Below are 16,758 nucleotides of genomic sequence, written 5' to 3' on the forward strand. Positions count from 1 at the left end.
AAGACCAAAGATCCAAAAGACCGCACTGTACACTTCAGGAAATGCTCTTGATAGTTTAAGATACAGTACAGTAGGGTGGCACGTCACATGTCCGACCTTAACACTGGAGGCATTTAGTGGAAAGCATGACGTCAGCGAGTGAATCAACGAGGAGAGCTGATGCCGCGTCAGATGTTTAAACAGTTGTTTCATAACATCATGCAAAAGTATCAACCTCAAACATTCCAGTCACCACTGACAACAACCTTCCTGGGCTATGAGGACATTTTCAATTACAGATTTGGGCCTCAATCGACTACAAGACAGATGTTTGTGGACATTTGTGAAATATTGATATTCGTTGTGGAAGCTGTTGATATTGCTGTTACAATATCAATAGAAATACCAATGTGCTTGCTAAAAGTTTGTTTTTCTTGTTTTATGAAAACAAAAAAATGTGACTTATTATGCTAAAAGGCTAACAATATATATATATATATATATATATATATATATTATTTTTTTTTTTTAAAGTAGGCTATATCAAAACTGTACGAAAAAATAGCATGTGAACAAATGTACAAGAATGGGAGGATTAGGGAGGATAGTCTCATATTTATTGCATAATTTGCAGCAGTTTCCTCACCCTGCTGGGTGGGTACTCTCAACTGTAACTCACCTGCAGTGTTGCAGCTCAGATGGGCAAGCCCATGCATGCGACAGCAGCCGCGTTGCCCCCAGTGAATCACCACCACCACGTAAACCCTCCTACCGGCGGCAGCATGGGTTGGCTTATATGCGGAAGTTTCAGTTCCGCTCGCTGCAGTTCTTCAAAACTCAGAGCAGACGGACTTAAGTCACGCTTCCCTCCTCTCTCAACACCAAACCCGGCTTCTCAAGGCAAGGTGAGTACCGTACAGTACATCTTAACAAACCATTCACATAAAAAGACTCGGCTCTTCTTTATTTTATTGATTCGCGTTCCTATATTAAAGTTGCATTTAAGGACATATCGAAAATATGGTTAAACTTTTTTTTTTTTCAAGAATTTATTACACCGGTTCTTAGAGAGTGAGTCGCTTGTGTTGACGTCTTTTTTTAACTTTTAAGCTGATATAAATAAGCTAAAAGTACATGTGTATAATTGAATCATACTGTCAGACGTGTTTTTTTTTTTTTTTTTTTTTTTTTTTTTGTCACACCCACTACGACAAATCAGTCGCCGCTTCACTACTACTGCTCTCTGTAGTGAACACATGGATGAGGAAGTCCAAGGCTATTTACCATTGACTACAAGCTAAAACGTGAAGTCACAGTTTAACCTGTGGCAGCTACATTGGATTTAATCATCTAGAAAAGAGTATGAAGTTAGGCGTTTAAATGTGGATAGCATGAGATCAAACGAGAGCTGGGACAGCAAAGTATCATATAAAGTCTAGCTGGAACAAGTTGTCCTATTAACAGATGGGTCATTGAAGGTTACACTTACCTTTTTATTTCAGATTTAATCAAGCAATCTTTTGGCTTTTATTTATTCACAACTCAATTTATTTTAATTTTAACACACTTTATACAACAATCCTTGTTTTCACGGACAGCACACTAGTGTGGTACAGCTCACTGTAATCATGTTCTCAGCTCTGTGAGTCAACAGATCTCGCAATAACGTCACCAGGCAACACTGTCTCCTGAAGCATTGTGAAAGGAGGGTGGACTTTTGAAATGTGAAACCAAGCATGCTGCGATCACGCAAAATCTGCCCAATACCTGGAGATCACATGTCTTGAAGAAGCTTGACACATGCAAGGTCGCAGAGCGCTCAGTGCAGCTGACGATGGCTCCTAATCTAGAAAGATCTTCATATTTATAGGGAGTGTTCCTATTATTTAACCTGAACCACGCCATTGAGAAAAGTGTTATATAACAAGGTATGATAAGAGATCAATCAGTATCCTGGCATGTGTTTCTTCCAGTTAATACCTGCATTCGTGTGGCTATATATCAGTTAATCATTTGTAGTTTTAATCCGTTTTAACTGAGTTTGATGCCTTGTTGAACACTTGTGACTTAGAGGTCGTCAGGCAGTGTGGCAGATAACAAACAGCTGAAATCCTCCGTGGTCACACTCATAATAACTTGTTCACTGTTAATTGAGAAGTAACTCCACTATCAGTCCGTGCAGTCTGGCCACTGTTCACATTGAGCCTGCTAAAATAACATCTACTACAGGAACATTTGAATGTCTGAGCAAGTTATTTTTGGTGTGAAAGCGCTGAAATACGAGTGCCCATTATGATATGATAAGGACTTGGCAGATACGACCCGAAGGGAAAATAGCCTTGATCGAGCTCTAAGTGGCTCAGAGAAGTGCTAACACGATCGTTGCTGATAAATCCTCCGGCATAACTCAGCTGCTCTCCTCTGTTTGAGAACACTGCGAGGTGTGTCCGCTCAAGTCTACGCATGATATCACTGGGGATTGCAAAACAAGCGGGGACATGAGATGAGTTTATAATGTTTGTTTTCTCCATATTAGGAAATGTTGCCGGTACGAGGGTGCTGGCTTATTTTGAGTCGGCGAGACAGTTTTTCTGTTTACATGTACTGGTCGTGCCTTTACTCAGATGTCCCCATTGATTGGGAAACTTAATACCCAAAGAGCGCGTTTTCCCACAGAGCTGCTAAGTACTCCATGTTCCCCATGGATTGTTTCTTAAACAGTGTGAACATGGTCGTCTGTGGTAGCTGTCTCGGCTCAGAGGTATTTGCGGAAAGCGTGTTTGTTGCGTCCTGTGACACTCCAGGAAAGTAGGCCCTTGTCAACATTGACTAACGAAAGGGTAAACAAAGCTTGCAACGGCGTGAAAGATGCAGCTGAGTTCCTTATCTTGAGATAGCAGTCACTTTCATGTCCATGTTTTTAGAAGATCATTTAAGAAGAGAGTTCAGCTATAAATCTGGTGTTTTTCTAATCTTAACCTCATCGGTTCACCTCAGCAGTGGGTCACCTTAAAAAGGGAAACACCTGTCTTCACTTGGGAGCTGTCTTCTTTCATTTGACTGTATGCGCGGGCAACATGTGAAACCGATTCTGATTTATTTTCACAATCTGATTTAAAGTAAGATAGATAAGATCCTCTCAATTCCCATGAGCCCCAAGGAAGATAGCTGATAGTTTACCTGTCCTAAATACTTACACGGCCACGTGCTTTGTGCTTTCCAGGTGTCCCTCTCACTTTCAAACATGGTATTAACTCATCTCTCCACCTCCCCACGCCCTTTGTGGCTCCTTTTCTTTAACGGGCTAGCTCCCCTCGGGGGCGCGATTTTGAGATTTGCAGGCTCCCCCCCCCCCGCTCAGATTCATTCCGTACGACTAACCAGGTGATGGGCTGCAGCAGGTGGTGTTGTGACCCTGAGGGTATTCGTCACGGCAACATGACGTACAACCTAAAAAAAAACAAAAACATGCCTCTTGTATGACAAGGCACTGTTATTCATGAAATGCTCATCAGATTTTTTTTTTTTTTCACTACGATGCCCATTGCGCTAATCCCTTTTCAGTGCAGGTGTCATAATATTTAAATGCTTACCGTCCATTCATTTCATTCATAATATCACAGTATTGCGTCCTTGGCAAAAGTGAATTCCCTCTCCCCACAGGCGCTAATAAAATATTGTGTTAGCTTAGCAGCTTGTTCAGATCCTTCTTTTCCAGATCTTAACTTGATTAAATCAGGACTGTAAGTCTTTCCTTTTTTTTTCTCAGATATGAAAATAAAAACTGACAACCACCAACAGCCAATCTTGTCGAAAGTCAGAGGGGAGATTTGCTTCCCTCCCGTGTAATTAAAACACATGTTACAGTGACAGAATATTGTGTTTGTGGGTTAGCCTTTGATGTCATGTTTTCATGTCAACATCCACCCTTCCTGTCGGGTGGCGCAGAGGTGATATATTTCCACGTGGTCTGTGGCCTTTCTTAGCTTCGTGCACGGGGTGGGGGGGGGGCTGACAGGCACGAAGACAGACTCCTTACAGCTGAAAACAAACCAGAACAATGCATTCTGCGAGGAGACCTTTCGCTTATGTCCCTGTTACATTTCATTATGCTTTGAATCGCAACATGTCACTGCACTTAATCTCGGTGTCTCTTCCAGTAAATAGCGTGCGGCTTCAATCTTTCAGGGTGGGGTGGTGGTGGGGGGGGAGGAGGAATGCATGACAACCAGGCCTTAAACCAGTGAAACTCAATCGGGCATGAAAAATTTTAGTGCACCACTTTCTCACCACCCGTTTCATTTCCATGTGCATAATGAGAGTACTGCGTGTATACGCCCACAAGGTGATGCAGGTGGCGAGTCGCCGAGGTGTTAAATGGCAGCGCTAGGAGAGACAATAAAGAAGCCTTGAGTTGGCAGCGATTCGAAGCTGGAGCTGTAACGAGTCTCCGGCCATCCAGGGTGTGTCTTGTCTTTCCTCTGTTGCCCCTGCAGCGCCGCAGTTGTGTGGGGAAGGGCCGGTGCTCACTCTGTTAGGGATTAACCGGGGTTTTTTAGCAAGATGGGGAATGCATGCAAGACATTTCATCTCTCAATTACCAGCTCTAAACCCCAGGAATGAGCTGTTCTGTAGACCATATCCGTGTCTTACTGGAAAGTCGAATAACAAAACAGAATGGTGCAATCTTTAGGGGAGTAATGATCCGTTCGCTTTGTAATGCCTAATTTTGAAAAACGCTCCGGCTTTACTTGTTTAGCCCAATGTGTAAGGACTCGGTTTGTTAAAAAAATATACAGCTGTGTATATAGCTAAGCGTGCCTCTTCTGCCTCTTTAGTGAAATGATTAGTACAAAGTGCAGCTTCAGATTGCTGATCTGAGATGTTTTAAGGTAAACAAATCATTAAGGGTGATGCAGATATTTCCGACTTTCCTCCTCCTTCCTTCCTTTTTTTTTCTTAAAAGAAAAAGAACTCCTGCCAGTTATTTTGAGGCCTATTTTCGATTTTCTTGAGGATGTGCATCAACAGGGTTTAATCCTTTTTACGATCTTTGTGTGCTGGTCCTGTGCATGTGTCCGCCGCCGCTCGAGAAGACGTCCCGCGAAGCAACCGTCGCCTCCATTGTAAAGGTCATTACTTTGTGCAGGACCTGAGACTTGCTCCACAGCTGATGCCAGAGCTCTAGCAGCTCCAGAGGAGGGCTATTAATACACCGCAGTGCTTGAATTTAAATAGCCGTATTGAGATAAAGCGAGAGTCTGAGATTGGCGAGCCGTTCGCTGTTAATTTTTTACACTGATTCAGAAGATAGCTATTTTAATGATCTGCAATACAATCGCACACTCCCTTTCTGTTTAATCTCGAGCTATTTGCTCTCCACGTGTGCTCACGCACAGTAAACTCATAAAACCTGTCCCGTTTCCAGGTGCATCATGAACAACAGCTACAGCGTCTCCCTGGCTGGTCCTGCCCCCTGGGGCTTCAGACTGCAAGGAGGGAAAGACTTCTGTCTGCCCCTCACCATCTCACGGGTGAGTAAAACGCACACACACACACACACACACACACACACACACACACACACCACTTATGTGCCCTTCACTTCATGACAGTCACCTCGGAGGAATTCTGTTCATGCTCATTATGCCATTTGCCCACCCGATGATGAAAGCGCGTGTGCGTGCGTGCCGTTCTTCTCCCGCGCGTCACCGGTTGTTGCGTTTGGACGCCAAACAGTTCGCGGCCCTGTCACTCACCCTTCCGGTGGCCGCCTCCCGTCAAGGCTGCACTGAACCTGTTGTTACATAACGGTATTTTGACCACAACAGCCCGTCTGTCAGCGTGTCCCTTGAATCTCCGTAATGGACCTCCGGGATATATTTGGAGGATGAAGCTGTTGCTGGCAGGTTAATAGTTCTTGTCATTTTAGTCACTCAGCGCTAAGTGGCCCCTTCCCCTGCTATTTGTCCTGGTCCGAGACGTGAGAATATGCGCCTCGTCCGCAAGCGGAAGCATCGGTCCCTGTCATGAGCGGCCCGACTGACTGAAACTCTAGAAAGCCACAGTGGCTCTGTAAAAACTATTTGGGACTCAGGGCCGTATAAATTCAGAGCCTTCGCCTTGAGATGGCTCCTTGTTTGAAAAAAAAGAAAAAAAAAAGGCCTGTTTATGAGTCCAGGGCCTCAGCATATACACACTCCCTCTGTTTATGTACATGGAGTAACATCATACTGCGCAAAACACTGTGATTGTTGCACAGATTAAAGAGGGCCTCAAGTACACCTCAGTGTTTAGTGAGCGTCTATTTCCAACGCAGGGTTTATGATGCGTCTCAATTATAAAAGCATTTCTCCCTGTCAAACAGGATTAAACGCACGCAGCTCTTCCTCCCCGAGCTCCCTGCGTAGTCTGTGAGCTCTGAGCGCGGCTTCTTAATGGCGCTCGATTCTTGCCGCTTCCTGTTTTGAGAGCGTAATCTCAAAGTCGTGACCAAGGTCAGCGAGTCTGTTTATTTGTTGTTGACTGGATCAGTAACCGAATCTTTCGAATGTCACGTGTGGCGAGAAGTGTCTTTTCTTGTGCGGCTCCGGCTCGAGGAGGCCGGCATATCTTCCCAGACTATTTTTGCCCCTATGATAATAGCAGCATGCAGAACACAGACGTCTGTATAAGACGTTTGAGACAGATGTGAGAAGTTTGTTCCCCCAGAAGAAGAATAAAATAACAGAAGAACTATGGCGTCTGGAAAAGTATAAAAAAAATAAAGTAAAAATAACCTTATCTTTTTTCGACTACTCCAGTCAGTACATCAAAATCAACTATCCACACCGATCAGGCATAACATTATGACCCCATGCCTAATATTCTGTAGTTCTCCCTTGTGTTTCCAAAACAGGACAAGGACATGGACCTTCTGAGGGTGTCCTGTGGTGTCTGTGGTTATCCGTTATTAGTCAGGGCCTTTGGGTCCTGTGGTTTGAGGGGAGAGGCCTCTGTGGATCAGGCTTGTTGCAGTGCATCCCGCAGATGCTTGGCAGTTTGAAAACGAATGAATTTGAAAGCCAGGTCAGCACCTTGTGCGGTTCTTCCTGAAGTGTTTTTGCCTGCGTGCCTGTATCAGGCTGCATCCTGAGTGTCTCTGCTCTGGGGTGGGGGTGTCTGGTCTGGTCTGGTCTGGTCTGGTCTGGTCTGGTCTGGTCTGGTCTGGTCTAGGTGGGTGGTACATGTCTAAGTAACATCTACGTGAATGCTAGGTGCAGAATGTTCCCAGCAGAACATTGTCACAAGACGTTATTTCCTCCTCCTGTCAGTATTCATAATGTTACGCCTGATTTGAAACTACATGCGCCTCAGCAAGCCTTCGGTCCGTCACAATGCATAACACAGAGTTAATATTAACGTGCGTAGGTTAGTCGGCTTCATTACTTTACATCATTTTTACATTCGGCGCAACATCTGTTCCGAACAGTTTGACTTCGGATTCCTGAGTGGCTGCACATCCTGATCGCAATTTGCCATGGCAGATTTACTATTAGACGGGAACTTGTGCTTCTTTTCATTATCGCTGCGTACATGTGGTGCCGTCCACCCTCCGCGCCATAAAACTCCTCTAGCCTTGAAGATGTCAGACTAGAAACATTTCAAGCGAATTTAAGCAGCAGCCTCGATGAATCAGATTCTGCGGGCCGTCACAGTGGGTAGGTACTCCCAGCTACACAGGCCATAAAAGCGTTGAATACCTCCCGTGTCTAACAGCAGCCCCGTATTGAGTCATTTGCGGTGCGGAGCATGCCGTAGTACTGCCGAGGCGGGCAGTGACACAACCATCGCATAATGTCATTCCTGTGACATATTCCTGTCCCAGCACATGACGCGGGAATGGCTGACATTTCTTGTTATTGTCCCGGCGCCAGGAATAAGCCCTGACCCCTTTTGTCTGTTTATCTAGATCCTTAGGTCACAGATGGCACAGCCAGTGTAGTGCAGGCCAGGGCCGGACTGTGCTGCAGAAAAGCTGAAAAAGTCATTCACTGCGATGCGTAGATTTGATAGATTATGGAAGTAGATCTTCAATGATTGCTGGATTTATATTCAAAGGGAGGAGTTAGTTAAAACACGGTAATTGTGGAAACATCTGCCAACAGTTTAACCATTACTTCAGTCCCTTCATTAGATGAGTGACGAGAAAATTGCGTTGCCCTCGGGGCTATTTTAAGGTTCATTAGAAACCCACAATGTTAAATAGACCTACTTTGCAGTAAAGGACGTGCATCTGTTGATATCACGTTAAAGCTTATATTTATTTTTGCGTAGATGGATGGGTTTGCCGTGGAATAATGATGTAATGACTTTACATATGCGTGCCATATGTAACTGATCTGAAGCGCCGAATATAAAGCAGGATACTCGCAAGACGACCACAGCCTGCTATCCGGACGCCTTTTTTGGAATTCTGTTCGGCCTCGGCTGTTACATTAAATCAAAATATGAGGAGGGCCACATACCATGAGTCGTGCATGATGTGCGAGAGGGTGTTGGGTGTCAAAGTATGAATAGAAATATTCTGGGAACATGTGAAAGCCATCATGACCGCAGTACAAATTAAATAAACACCACTCTGAAACAGTGTGAAAGTGGCATTGAATAATATATTTAATGGACGGTGAACGCGATAACACCATATTTGTAAATTATAGGTCTTTATGAGCTAAAAATTTATGGGTTTATTAGCCGTGTGAATTGCATGTTTAAACTTTTAGCAGTAGATCTGAATGTTAACAACCGGGACCACCCAATGATGTATGGAGGAGTTATGAAGGAAGTGCTCAATTATATACATCATTTATGCAACAGTTTCTGTTTCTGCCCCCCCTGTCCCCCCTTAGACTCTCTGTGTCCTAGTCGTCTGTGTGTTTCCCAGCTCCTCGTAGGCGTTTCCTGAAAGACTCACACATTTTTTTGTACTAATGTGGCATTAAAACGTGTGAAAACTGCATAAAGAAGAAACTATAACCGCGCCCCCCCCGTCTATCAGTGTTTACTTATGGCAGGTCAGACGGGGGTCAGTCGAGCGAAATTTTCCCTTTCTGTTTCCACTGACCCCTCACTTCCTGCTTAGTCTTTTCTGTTGTTTCAGTGGCTCGCGAGCGAACATAAAACAAGCTTATTTTAGCCCTGTGTTTGCAGTTGGCTCGTTGGCTCGTTACCGCCACATGTGTTCTTTTACAAGCATTGTTATTACATTGCCTTTTTTTTATTTATTTTTTTTTGTGTTTTATACGGCGAAGCTCCTTTAACTCTGGAGGAACAGGAATTTGATTGCGTGGGGCAGCCCACAAGAGTCCACGTAGCCCACGAGAGCTGAGCTTTTGTGAAGTTTCATTATGTGAACATTATTTTTTGGATGGAATGTGTCCTCAGCGTACAGTGAGAACCTGGGACAGCTGTTGCTCTTTTCTCTTCCTTTTTTTTTTTTTTTTTTTTTTTTTTTTTTACAAGCGTTGCGACTTTAATATGCAACTCACTTTATCGGCCTCTTTGATCTAACTTTAAAACATATCCTTTACCCATGAGCTTTTCTCCGCAGTAAGCATTTTCTCCCCCCCACCCCCACCCTCCCACCCCAATCTTCTTTAAATCCACAACTTTAAAGGTTCCACTTCAATTTCCTCTCTGCATTCTTTGCATGCTTCTAAAAATTTGCAGTCAAGTAGCACTGATAACCTCTAGTAACGTTTAGTCTCTCACTAAATTGAATAAAAGTACAACTCCACACCTGCAAAAATAAGCAATTCAGAGGATGCGCTTACAGCTGGATGTTTTAACAGAGAATTAAGGACAACGTTATCAAAGTATCATTCAGCACCTCAAAAACTTCACGTCATGCATCACCTATAAGATGCTTAGATCACTGGACGCCAGTGAAGCAACAGCGATTGCAACATTGCTCAAGCGCAAGTGCTAGAATCTCTTTAGATCGGATCATCTTGTACATTTGTAAGTCATTTAGACTAATGCACGAAGACAACTGTATCTTGTAAATCTCCGTGGATAAAGGATATTTAGGCTGTCGGACATTAGGTAATAAGTTCTGGTCCAGCTCACGTCTAGAAAAAAAAAGGTGAAAGCCAACAAAACTCCCCCCTGGCATTTCAGGAAAACCGCTGAGACAGATAGCTCATAGTCTGTGCTGTGTAGCTGCCAGACAGCTTGTATTTTTTTTGTATCTGACTGTTTCATTAAAAATCATAGAAGCTGAAATGTAATAGAAACCAGTGTCTATCATGTATATATAGGTATATATATACAATATTTTTTTTATGAATCTGTGAGTTAGTGCAGGGTCCTTCAGGATGTCTTCATGTTACATATGGGTCTAGTAGAAGCTGTTATCTGCAGTATGTGTTTGATCCCTGTGTGCTCTCAATGGTGTCTGCTCGAGCTGCATTGAGGGCATCTGCTTCCCGTCTCCCTAACGCTATATGGCAGAGCTATAAAGAATAACTAAGCCGTCACTTGATTTGGATTCAGATCACTCACACTTTTTTTTGGATGACATAAGAACAAATTCACTTCTTATTCCGCTTGCTCCACGTACTAAAACGACATGTGCCGCATGACCGCGTGAGCAGCTTGGCCTGCAACCCACACAAGCAATTTGTGTTCAGAGTAATCCAGATTAAAGGTCTACTCTGTACCTATAAGTTGTACCATTTCGCCTCCCGTCATTGGCGCAATATACGGCAGAGAAGTCCGGTTCTTGTGTTCATGTAGCTGAACACAAATCCAAAAAGTCTGAAGTATGCAGGAGGGCTGCACGAACCGCGGATGGTGGTAGAAACCAGCACTGAAACCAGCACTGAAACTTGGCTGGAGCCTCTCCGTGCCTAAAAACCTTTTCATATCATTTGGCTTAGCAGCGTCACCCAGCTGGGGTTTGTTTCTGACCTGACTGAAGAGCATTCAGCATTCAGCGCAGGGCTGGTACGGCTTTGTGTGTTTTGTTTGTGTTGTCATGGCGATTTGACTGAGCGCTCGTTGTAGGTCTGCCCTGGCATCTCGCGTTTTCTGGCTGGCAGACTGATGCGTTAAAAGACTGGGGTCAAACCATGACAACCGCTTGTCCGCCTCTGCTCGAGTGCCCTTAATTGGGGACGTTTGGCTCGGGAGGAAAGCTCACCTACGCTGTAGGTTTGGCCCCCTGCCGACCGCTCTGGGCTGCTCCTTCTTTTCTCGCTTGCTCATTACCGTTTGAGCAGTTTGCGCAAGGTGTTGCGAGTGCAAAGGAGAAAACCATCCGAGGGATTCTTTAGAATTTCTTGCTGCCGGCAGATTGAAGGAATTCATGCGGATATTGTTTAACGAGCTTCGCGATTAAGACATTTTGAGTCATGAAACAGTGTTTCAGACATGATGCTATTCGTTGGATTATGAAAGTGGAATCGTAAAACTGTTACCAGCATCTGGGAGGCTTGTGAGAAAGTTAGTCTAAGGCAGTTTTATAATTACACAGTAGGAGTACGAGCCAATCGGCTGCAGCCTGATGATGGCATAATGTTAGTCCCGAGCCTTTTCCATATAAGGTCCTCCATCCAACTCTATACTGCGCAGACATGACATGCATCTCTCAGGCCTTCCAGCTCCCGCCACAAGACGCTTCCTGTAACATGACTTCTCAGATGTGAAGTGACCACAGCCCTCTTCCTTACTCCATAATTTCACAGAAGGCAGGAAGTTGCACACTGACAAAACCCGGGAGATGATTACTAACCCCGCAGCGCCGAAGTGTGAGCTCAAATATGTTACGTTGCCTTAAATGTGTCCACTTACTTGGAAGTGCGTATGTTTTGAAATAAGTCTTAAAATACTTGCACTACTGTAACTATAAATCAAAAGCCCGAGACTGCGGCGTTAATTTGTTAGTGCAGCTTTGGAGCTCATTTGTCGGCTGCTTATTTTCAGTGTGCACGTTCCAAAAAGCTAACCATACTCCGCTACTTAAAAAAACTTGTTGCTCCTCTAACAGAAACCTCCGTGTCTTGTTTTCATGAATAATAAATCTCAGAAAAATCCTTTTCTAGTCTTTGTTCATTCACTGCCTCATTAAAGATCTGTTGATTACTGAGAAAGCGTTTTAATCTGTTACAGTCTCTTTTTTTGTGCTTTGATGCCTATATTTAGTTATGGCTGCATAGCAGATTGATGGAAGACATATGGATGCAATTGACTGTTAATTAAACTTCTAGGCTTCTGTTCAATGTCTTCAGTTTTTTTTATAGTTTGGCACAACATATCTGTCTTTGCGTATGGATAGACAAATTTTAGACCAGATTTTTTTTTTTTTGCCACAGAAGGCTCCACCAAGAATTGTGCAATACGCTACGTGTATTCGAGCCCTTACTACAAGTGTGTGTAAGTCTAGTGTGGAACAACCAGTCATTATCGGAAACCCCACAACAGTAAAATCACCAGTGTGGAGAGGACCACTGCAGCACAGCAGCCACACCATTATGTGGTTGGAATCCCATTCATGTAAACACAGTTGGAAAAGACACCTCCTTCATTTATTCTCATCTGGTAAACGAACACAAAGCCATTTTTTTTTTAACTCTATAAATAAAACCCCCTTGGGTTTTGACCTTCTCTCTTTGACACAGCAACGGTTTAAAATAGTCGCACATTTCGATTGCATAATACGACCCGGCTAATAGGATTTGGTAAAACACTTGGCTGAAATGTCCTGCTCTGCTTGAAAGAGCGCTGCGGCAGCGCTGGCCAAGACTTTCTGTCCGTTACTTATCTGCTCTCCGTCTCGAGTGCCTCGGACCTCTCCTGATTTATATTTAAAGACCGCGCATGCCAGAGATTCCTGCTGCAACATCTATTTGTTTTGTATCCACATGAGAAAGACGGCGTTTGAGCGAAAGAAGTTGGCGTTTCTCAAGTCCGCCGCAGACTAAAGCATTTAACATCGTTAACCGCACATAAAAACACAGATTTTTGCTGAGAACGCTTGCAGAGCCATCTGAAATACCAAATGTTAGAAGAATTACCATATATAGAGCTATGCATTGTCTTTTTTTTTATTTTTATTTTTTTTACACATCCCTACAAGGAAGGAATTGCACATCTCCTATTCACTCTCTGTCTCTCTACAACACACTGGCACGCAGAGAGGGAAAATCTGACATGAATGTATGTTTAGCAACCATGCAGCAGCTTTCCTCTGCTGTCGAAGTTGTGTAGCAAGGGAGGAAGTGGCGGCAGATGCCAGCTGATCTCCGAGGACTGCTCACGCTCGCTTTATTGCGCTAATGAGTTGCTTTATTAAAAGTCAATGAGTCAGGGCCGACTCAGTGAGCGCTGGCAGGTGTGTGCGACGCCGCGTCGCGCATTGACTGAGCCAGTGAGTCAGCTGAAGCCGTGCCTGTGCAGTGAGCACACTGCCCTTTGTTGGTAACCCTTTGTGTGTGAGCGCTCCACAGGCTTCTTAGACATCGGTATGCGCACGTCAGTCCCGGCAACGCGTTCGACACTTCCCGCTACTAGTCTAGTCGTAAATAACACGAGGAAAACTCCAAAGAAAAATGTGTCAGTCACTTCCCTACTCGGTCGCCCTCACCCACTCTTTTCCCCTGCGTTGTTGTGACGGGGGTTAACACTGTGACACATTCTTTATTATCAGCTGTGCTTTGAGAGTCAGTGCGCTTAACCAGGATACGTTTTTGTCGTCGTTGTTCTGTGTTTATCAGCCTAAATCGCGTCTGATTTGTCTGAATAACTCAGACTGGCACATCTGCATCATCATCCCCTCACCCACTGAACGTCTTCATTCACGCATGCTGCCCCTCCCGATTTCTGTTCTTCCTCCCTCTCCGGAGATGACGTAAAAATTAGGATCCTAACAAAGCCTTCATGAGATAAAGAGTACACAGCGTTCCTTCTTTTTCTTTTTTTATTGTTCCAACACGAAGGCAGCCAGCATGGCTGTACAGGTTTTAAGAGCGCTAACACTGTGCTGAGTGGCTAATGCGGTGTGCAGAGCAGCCCTCTGTAAATCTATGATGAGGCACCACACCTGCTTGAGAGTCATCCCATCGTCACGGGTTTGTTACGTTACTTCTTGCGCGTGAAATGCAGGTCTCAGCAGGAATGAAAGCCCTTCACGGCTTTAATCTTTAAAGGCCGCGCTATCAGCCTGCAATCAAAACTGGCTGGTAGTATATGGTCTCCACCTTTAAAGACCCGGCGGCTTTTTAAATATCTCCTACACTACCACTTTCCTCACCGGCCAGGTCAAAGTACTGACATTAGAGTTGCTGTTGCCATGAGGTGGTTGTCATAGAGGTGTTACTAGCACGGGTCAAGATAAGAAGCAGTGGCAAATACATGGAGCTTCAAAACAGAAACACACTTTCCCAGCACCTCTAAGCATCACTGTAACAGACAGGCCTAAGGGCAAAGAAGAATTTCTGAATGTCCTCCACAGACCAGCCATGATTAAGATTCAGACATTCAATCCATGTGTTTTTAATTTGTGGTCAGTTGTCATTTGTTAGCGTGACTCATCTTTGTAGGAATGTTTTGGCCTTTTTTTTAATTTATGGGGAGATTGTTATGTCGGATTCAGAGCCGCGGATGTTGTTGACGCTGCGCGGAGAATGAGATACCCATCTCATCTGACAAGGGTTGCATAAGACAGGAAAGGGAAAGGAGATCACAATGCGTGGTGATTACGAGAAATAAATCAACACAACATGCGCACACTACATTTTTCTTATTGAATCGCATGGGATAGCGGAATGGAATAAACCATGGCATTTGAAATATAAACCCGTAACAAAAATAAAGCAGATTGAAATGTTTTTGAAAGTTTTTATGACTATGGCTCGAACGCCCTGGTGTAAATACGCACGCACTGAACGTTCAATTCTTATTTATTTCTGTTTGTCTTTGCAGTTGACCGATGGAGGGAAGGCAGTGAAAGCCAACATCAGTGTTGGAGACATCATTCTGTCCATTAATGGTGTTTCTGCAGACAGCATGACTCACCTAGAGGCCCAGAACAAGATTAAGGCCTGCACGGGCAACCTCGGCCTCACTCTACAGAGGTAACACGCACAACGTGCACGCACACGTTCTACACCATAATCTAGGGATTGTGGTGAGTGTAGTGACATGCATCCATCCTCCTCCTGGCGCTTTAGCCGCAACACTGCAGCAAATTGTCACGTTTTCCTTCACAACTAATGCAAAGGTGGTGTAAACGAACTGAAACCGTTGTGCTAATGGATTTAGCATGTATCTTTTAGCTGAAGAGGCAGACCCACTGCACAAATCATGGTCAAGCAAGGAGTTTAATTTTCATATTTGTTATATTTGGACTAGATGATTCAATTTTTCTTTTCATAATTGGGAACAGATGACGCTAATTTGCAACGGTTCAACAGTTCTGACACAGCAGATGTCCCAGAGGCCAGTTTGGAAATGCTAAAAATACTTAAGTAAGAATGTTCAACAGTAGCAATGATTTATCCATCGTGTCATCTACATTACATTAAAATAAATACAACAGGCCACATAGGCCAGATATCATATTTATAGTAATGGGATGTCCTGTAAAGTGTCAGACAAAGCAATGTTACAGTTTATAATCTAGGGGTCACAATTTAAACTCCAAGTAAACATGTTTTGTTCTAATAAATAGACGTGACAGAAGAAATGAAGAGCGATCTCCTTTTTTGGTTGTTACAGAGACGCATACTGTCTCTGGCTGATGTACTGTGCAGAACCAAATCTGTAGAAGACATTCAGCTTTATATCAGACGTTGAGTTCATTGTTGCCTCCCTGCTCCTTCCATTAGTTCAAGCGTATAATATTCTGAGGCTTGTTAGCTTATTAAATCCTAAGCGCCGCATTATGGACCCTTTGAATGAAAGCTCTTAAAGCCCTCGCTTCTGAAATACATGCTTCAAAGGAGAGGAAACGCGGATGCAACTGCACATGTCATTATATGTGTTCACTAAAGATGGTTTCAGCTGGCGAATGAAACGGCTTTTACAGTCCGCGTACAAAAAAGGCTAAACGCACATGGTCACATTGAGTTGCCTTTTGTGATATAAAGAAGTAGCTCATGCATTTCACAAGCATTACTCTTCCACTTAACAACTTCAATATAACAACGAACCCTTTCAATCGTACACCTGTAACCAGTAAAGATGGTAATGATGGTAATACTTGCATATTTGACATTTCGGTGACTGGTCTAATTTAAATGAATTTTTAACCGTATATCATTTTACCAATACAATTCAAGAAGAGTCGTTTAGAAGCTCAGTGTAGGCGTCTCCAAGGAGGTGGAGCACGAGTGGAGCTAAGGTGGGCAGATAGTTAGTAACCTGTGATTGGCTCCCACCTGGCACACAAAGTGGCCACACCCTAATTTACTTGTTGATATAATTTAAATTGATGAAGTATATCATTAACCCCCATACATTTTTTGAGAAATTGGCAATTTAGTATAACACCTGTTTCATGGGCACCATGTTAAATGCATTTAACCAATATTTACCCATAGAGAAGTTGCAATAACAGAATAAAATTGGATAAAAAGTTAAAATATGCCACAGTGCTCAGCCTACGGCTCCAGCACATAATCAGGAAAACACAGAGGAAACTCCACCGTTTCCCCAGTGAACAACAACAGAGAAAGTTATGGGAGCGGAAGATTATGAGGAAGAACTGGCTGTCAGCTGATTTCTCCTTATTATGTGAGG

General features: G+C 43.7%; 1 protein-coding gene across 4 annotated transcripts in view; it reads left to right on the top strand.

Annotated features, from left to right (window-relative positions):
* Nucleotides 1-734: 734 nt before the first annotated feature.
* Nucleotides 735-16,758, top strand: part of pdlim5b (PDZ and LIM domain 5b) — a 35,962-nt gene continuing 19,938 nt past the window's right edge. For all 4 annotated transcript variants that reach the window (XM_047569631.1, XM_047569632.1, XM_047569633.1 and 1 more), the window contains exons 1-3: nt 735-884; nt 5,408-5,513; nt 14,941-15,092. In XM_047569631.1, coding sequence (XP_047425587.1) covers nt 5,415-5,513; nt 14,941-15,092 — 251 coding nt within the window. In that variant the 5' untranslated portion in view covers nt 735-884; nt 5,408-5,414. The remainder of the gene's footprint in view (nt 885-5,407; nt 5,514-14,940; nt 15,093-16,758) is intronic.

The sequence above is a fragment of the Mugil cephalus genome, chromosome 19 (genome assembly GCF_022458985.1).
Source record: "Mugil cephalus isolate CIBA_MC_2020 chromosome 19, CIBA_Mcephalus_1.1, whole genome shotgun sequence".
Taxonomy (NCBI): Eukaryota; Metazoa; Chordata; class Actinopteri; order Mugiliformes; family Mugilidae; genus Mugil; species Mugil cephalus.